Source organism: Typopeltis vanoorti, chromosome 5 (assembly GCF_054136105.1).
Source record: "Typopeltis vanoorti isolate ZY-2024b chromosome 5, IOZ_Tvanoo_1.0, whole genome shotgun sequence".
Classification (NCBI taxonomy): Eukaryota; Metazoa; Arthropoda; class Arachnida; order Uropygi; family Thelyphonidae; genus Typopeltis; species Typopeltis vanoorti.
In genome coordinates, this window is record NC_143553.1 from 104,254,064 (window position 1) to 104,261,164 (window position 7,101).

General features: G+C 37.1%; 1 protein-coding gene across 1 annotated transcript in view; it reads left to right on the plus strand.

The window, feature by feature from the left end:
- LOC150106702 (C-Jun-amino-terminal kinase-interacting protein 4-like) overlaps window positions 1-5,999 on the plus strand; it is a 713,212-nt gene extending 707,213 nt beyond the window's left edge. The window contains 1 exon segment of the mRNA XM_090393457.1: window positions 5,680-5,999. Within this exon segment, the coding sequence (XP_090249583.1) occupies window positions 5,680-5,999 (320 nt within the window).
- Window positions 6,000-7,101: the final 1,102 nt, after the last annotated feature.

Below are 7,101 nucleotides of genomic sequence, written 5' to 3' on the forward strand. Positions count from 1 at the left end.
TGTATACTGCTATGCATTAAGGGAAGACTCTATTTCAGTAGGGGAAACATCTCAGTGGATGTGTAGTTGTCAGCGAAGGTCGTTTTGATCCTCTACCATGAAGTATATTCATCCTACAGCATTGCTTTTCACCGGTTATCAAGGAATTGATACTAATTTCTTGATATGTTACTTTTTTTTTTTTTTTTTTGTCTGCATTGCAGATTATCAGGTGCATTCATGCTGCTACCACAAAAGACCGTATCTTGGAAATGTAAGATATCTGAATCCATGTTTATTGAGACAGTTCTATTAGATTTGAGGTATAGAATACTCTTTTAAAGTTTATGACATAAGTGTGGCATCACCCTGTATATAATTAAAACAGTGGTAATCACTCCATATATTTTTCATATGGATTAAAAGTTGTTTCTTCTTTTTTCTTTTGCCGTTCTCCCTCCGATTTGAAGTGCATTCCTTCTCAAATATACTAGTTTCCATAAATTTGGGAACAAAGAAAAAAATCACGATGACTCAAAAACTTTATGATGAATTTTTATGCAGTTTGGTGAGAAGAAATGTGACATAAGATGTGAAACACCCATAAAAATTGTAAATAGATGGTTTAATTCAGTATCAAATGGAAACATGTAGAACCACATTTCTTATTGAGGCACTTTAACAAATGATAGCCAAAGGGCTTCAGTAAGGATCACCCCCTCACATCATGATTGCAAGTGATCACAATGCTTCGGACTGTTTAAAATAGTGTCCAGAAGCTCAGCTGGTGATAACATCCATTGCCCTCTCAAAGCTCTCCTTAGTTCCTCAATTTTTTTTGGGGGGGGGCAGCATCTTGTCTGCCTAGAACATTCCAGTTATGCTCAATAGGATTAAGGTCAAGAAACCTGGCTGACTAGTACATACGTACAATAGTCTCTTCTTCAAGATATTGGTTCACAAGCTTTGCTCGATGAATACAAGCATTATCATCTTGTAAGATAAGCATCTTCCCTATTGTACCCGAAACTGGTAAACATAGGGATCCAAGACGTCATCTCTATAAGTTGCAGTATTCATAGTTCTGCTAGGAAGCACATACAGGTCGGTGCTTCCACCCAACAAGATGCCTTTCCAAACCATCACACTACTTCCACCATAAGTGGCTCTTTCACAGATATTAGAGAAATGATAATGTCTCCCTAGTTCTCTGCAGATCAGAGCATGCCGGGTGTGTTGCTTTGTAGAGCAAATCTGGACTTGTCTATAAACAGTACCTGCAACTATTGGTCTTGGTTCCAGTTGACTGAGAGCCTGGCCATTTCAGACATTCTCTTGTGTTGTGTGGGGATAGAGACATGCAGGCTACTGGTTGGCTAGCATACATACCATCTTCACAAAGCCTCAGTGCTTTGTGAAGATGGTATGTATGCTAGCCATACCATCTTCACAAACATGGAAAATGTAAGGTTTTAAAATTTGGGGAAATAAGAGATCTTCGGGTGATGGTGGATAAGGATCTAAAATTTAGAGGACACATTGTTAAAATTGTGAGGACAACACAAGGAATTCTGGAAATGATGCAGAGGACACTGACTTGTAGAAATAAAGAGATTCTTCTTCCATTGTATAAGGTGCCTTGATTAGTCTACATATTTACTACTGTGCATAGACTTGGTCACCTGAATTTCAAAAGGATGAAGAGATGTTGAAAAGGGTCCATCCAGAGACAATTGACTAAGCTAGCTTCTGATCTCTGGAATGTTGAATATGAAGAAAGGTTGAGAAGATGCAATTTACAGAGTCTAGTGGATAGGAGGAAGAGGGGGGAGGGGGTTATAGACAAATCCAGATTTGCCAAGTCCCTTGCTCACACCCTCCTTATTCAGATTCCATCCCTGAAAGCTGTATAAGGAGGGTGTGAGAAGCAGGTTTTTTCATGGAGAATTGTGAATGATTAGAATGCCTGGCCTGAGAGTGTGATGTCTGCAGGGAATATGAATGTGTTTAAGGCAAGGTATGATGAGCTGTGTGTATGACAAAGGGACCTTCTAGATGAGTCATTGATTCCATTGGGGGGGGGGGTCTTTGAATGATAATAATAATAATATACTAGCTTGTATACAATAACCATACTCAGTGTCACTTTTTACATTAAGTACCTAACTTTCAGATGTCTTTTTCCTCCTTCTCTTCCCCTAGTTATCTCAGTTTTTCTCTTTGGTCCTTAATTTATGAAAACTAGTGGGTACTTCTAATCAGATTACTTACAAAGAGGACAAAACGTGAGCTTGAGTGAATGGAGAAATGATTGGTGTGTGTGATACAGGAGGACAGAGCATGAAAGAAAGAGTGAATGGGGAAAAGCATAAAAGTGCTAGAGACTGAGAGAAAAGAGATAGCATTGTATGAGGATTTGATGATAAGCAGTGTACTTAATGTGAAACTGCCGAAAGCATGTTTTCCAGGTGCAATGATAAAGGATGTTAGTGACGCTATAAGTATGCAGAGGAATGGAGTGAACGAGTTGTTTGTATTGGCTGGCATAAATGACTTCAAAGGTAAGAGATATGCATTGGGAGAAGATATAAAAGAGTTGTTAGTGGAAGCAAAAATGAAGAGCAAGAAAGTAAAGATTGTGAGTCTGATGCCTTGGTAGGATAGGACAGCACTGAGAAGGGTCATGATTGCCAATGAGTTAATTAGAAGATTGTGCAGGAGGAATGGTGTACAGTTTATTGATGTATGAAGTGAATTTGATGGACAAAAGGATTTATATGCCTGACAGACTACATTTAAATGGTTTTGGAGTTAGATGTTTGGAGAAAGTGTTGTTTAGTGAGAGTGTGGTAGTACAAAACCATGAAATCTATAGATATTAGTCAGGATGAAATCAAGCATGTTTCTGGCCACCCCTGTGATAAACGAGCATGAATACAATAATGATTATGCAATGCTGAATGGGATTTCACAGGTCTCCAATTTAAATGGGTTGGTAATGACATTATACAAGGGTAACTATGGGTACAAAGGGACATTGAAATGCATGTGCACGAATGCAAGAACTATCAGGAATAAGGGTGAGGAGTTTTTGGTAAGCTCAGCTTGGCCAAAAATAAAGGCATCAGTGAGACCTAGTTGACTGAAAATGATATAGTTATAGGGACAGAATGTAAAGAGTATTGTATTTTCAGGGAGGATAGAAGGCTAGGACAAGAGGTGGGGTATTGCTGATGATAGCTGCAAACTTACAACCAACAAAATTAGAAGTTAAAGACGATATTAGGTCTGAGGGCAATGGTTCATTTGAGGCTGTCTGGTGTGAGGTAGAGGTAAATAGGACAAAATATGTTGTTCGGTGCTGCTATAGACCCGAGGGTCCACAAGAGGATGCAGATGCCATGTATTGACAAATCAGCACAATGAGTGTAGGCCAAACAATTATTATGGGAGAATTTTAATTATGGGAGCATCAATTGGAAGAAGGAAAGGGAACATGGCAAGATGGAAGTAGGATTTATACAGTTGCTAAAGGATAATTACATGAAACAACATGTTATAGAGGGGACAAGGAGGTTTGACGGTATTGGATCTGATAGTAGTTTCAGAAAATGTATCAATAACCAAGACAAACACTTTTACTCCAATTGGGGAAAGTGACCGTGTGGTTTTGTTCTTGGAAGTTGCCAAATGTGCTGTTCTCTGTCTAGAAGAGGTTTATGTTCAACTACAAGGCTGGTGATTATGAGAGACTCAGGAGTCATCTTGGAACAGTGCCATGGCTTGAGAAGCTACAAGGAAAGAATGTCAGTAGTGCATGGCAAGTGGTCAGAGATTGCTTGAGAGTAGCAGTATCAGACTGCATGCCCAAGGTCAGGAGGATAAATCGAGTTGGAATTAAGTGGATGAGCAGGGATATAAAGCAAGAGCTGCAAAAAAAGAAAACATCGGGGAGGAAATATAAAGAAAAAAGTGATCCTCATACTCGTGAGCAGTACAGAGTGCAAGCAAGAAGGGTGATGAAATAGTTGAGTTGCTGAGTGATCATTTTGCAAAGGTGTATCATCCAAGTGGTGATTTTACAGTTGATGCTACAGAAATGCATATCAACATTGAGGTAGATGAATAGGAGGTGTTCAGCATATTAAAAAATATGAATGTGAATACAGCAGTGGGACTGGATCGCATATCAGCTCCGTGTACTACGTGAATGTGCAAGAGAATTGGCATTGCCTCTGATGACATTGTTCAATCTAAGTCTCAGATCCGGCAGGATTCCAAGGGAGTGGAAAGAGAGTAAGATAGTACCATTGCATAAAGGTGACTCCAAGACAGAGGTAGACACTACAGACCAATTAATATAATGGGGAGTGGTTGTTAAAGTATTGGAAAAGTTGGTGAAAGGTAAAATACAATGGTGGTTGGATAGGGATGCGATACTCTATAGTGGGCAGCATGGCTTTGTAAAGGGTAGGTCCTGTCTTAGTAACTTACTCACATTTTATAATAAAGTGACAGCAGAATTGGATAAGGGTAATGGCTGCACCTGATAGTGCTTGACTTTGCCGAAGCATTTGACAGAATACCACATGGAAAACTATTACAAAAACTGCAGAGGATGGGAATGGATATGAGACCAGTAGTATGGATATGGGGATGGCTGATGGATAGACATCAGAGAGAGTAGTATATGGTGGAGTGGAGTCTAGGATATGAGGAATGATGGTGACTGGAATACCTCAAGGTTGGGTACTAGGTCCACTATTCTTTAATTTGTATATCAATGACATAGGGAAAGATTTAAGAGGGGGGGGATATTCAGTTGTTTGCTGATGATCCTGCAGAATGATTTAAATAAATTAGCATTATGGGCAAATTTAATGGACTGTCAATTTAATGTTGCAAAATGTAAGGTTATGCACCTCAGGTTGAAAATGTTGCATATAGTGTATCATATTGGTGGTATTGGTTTGCAAGAAATTGATAAGGCTAGGGACTTGGGAATAATGGTGGACAAAGAGTTACAGTTCAGAGGACATAATGCAAAAGTTAGTAAAATAGCTCAACGAATTACTTGAATGTTGAAAAACACGCAAGTTAAAATAAGGAAGTTATTTTCCCTCTTTATAAGGCTATGATTTGGCCACATCTTGATTACTGTGCAGAGATTTGGTCCCCTGAGTTTCTTGGGGACCAGTAGGTAATAGAGTGGATTCAGAGACAAATGACCATGATGGTGACGGGTCTGTTGAATATTCACTACGAGGATAGGTTGAAGGTTTGAGGGTTACAAAGTTAAGTTGATAAGCAGAAAAGAGGGGACATGATAGAAACTTTTAAGATATTAAAGGGGTTTTATAAAATTGATGCAAGTGAAAATTTTCAATATATGACAAATAGAGAACTAGGAACCATCTGTGGAAGTTATGTAAGAGTGTGGTTAGTAGGATGTGCAGACCAGATTTTTTGCATGGAGAGTGGTGAGTGAGTGGAATGGATTGCCAGAACTGATTGTGAGTTCCTTGACTGTGAAAGGATTCAAGGAGAAATATGATAGGAATTGTGTGTGTGATGGTTGATTTGGGTTCCCACAATGAGTGAGTCTCCAGACTCCATGGAGATGCCATAAAAATAATAATAAACCAAATACTGTTTAAATGGAAACAGAATAATTACTAGATACTTTGTTTCTATTTATAGGTTCCAAGCTTTCACCTGAAAATGGAAATAAATTTCCTGGAACTGCAGTCAGAGTATATACAGACTCCAAAGATAATGTCACTCCAGGCAGTTTTATTCCTTATTGTTCTATGGCTCAAGCACAGTTGTCCTTCCATGGTCATAGAGATGCAGTCAAGTTTTTTATAGCTGTTCCAGGTAGAGCATTTAGAAGTGCACTAATAATGTATGCCTTGTCACAAAAAAACATTACATTTCTGTTGGAGTACAAGCCACATGCTAGAATAAATAGAAAAATGCATTCCATTTGTGATTCCATGATCCTCTATGGATATTTCTGATTTTACTTTTAACTTATCACTTGTTTAACATTAAGATATTATCTCTGCCACCTTTACTCACAAACATCTAGGACTCTGAGCAGGCACAGTTGTAACATTGAACTAAATAGAAGACATGATGTAGTCACCTTTTATTATTTCATATTTAATGTTCTCCTACTAAAACCATTATTCTAAACTCATTCGTTTACTTCCATTATAGCACAGTCATAAGAAGACACCAACAAAGCAGATGATGATAAAATGTATTATTATATTTCTATTAAAGCAAAAATCTTATGAAATAGATAGCAGAATAGGATCCTAATTATAAGATATCAAATGGAGTTTAGTGCACTATTTATTCCAGCATGAGGATTTTCTCCTAATAGCAGTTTAGCATAGCACAATTCTTTTTTTACCATCATTACTTTTTTTTTTTTTGCTAGTCTTTGTATTTGTAACTCATGACTTGTAAGTTTTCCATAGGTTCTTCCCTACCACTTAAAAAAACAGTTGGAAGCAGTGCTGTCTGTAGTGAAATCTTAAATTAATAAAAGAAAAGTATATAGGCACTTCAGTAGCAATGCCTTCCATTACTTCAACATAATATGATACTCTTTGCCAAGAATCCTTGTATCTGTGATGCCCAGTTGTATAATAATATCATTATTTTACTTGATGCTTTTGTATTTAAAATTTATAGTAGAGTGTAAAATCTCAAATTGAACACAAATTAAGACACACAGCACTAAGTCACAAGAAACTTATTTTTAAATAATTTATAGAATTCATGAAACTCCATACAAGTGTCAGCTGTTATAAAAATATCTTTTTTTTTTAATAAAAGTTGCACACGTGAGAGGTCTCAAGACCTAAAACATGGCAGTGCTGTGTGTGGGTAATACATCACATATTCCTTTAAAACGTCTATTTATTTTTTCCAGAGTGACAGTTTATCCTGTAAATGATTTAATAATGTTTCAGAAATGAAAGATCACCTATTATAACTTGTAGAATTATTATGTGTTTATAAATAGGTTTAATTTAATTTTATTTTTCAAAACATTTCTCAAAGAAAATACTTTTCTAATTAAAATGAAATTTTATTTTACTATGACAG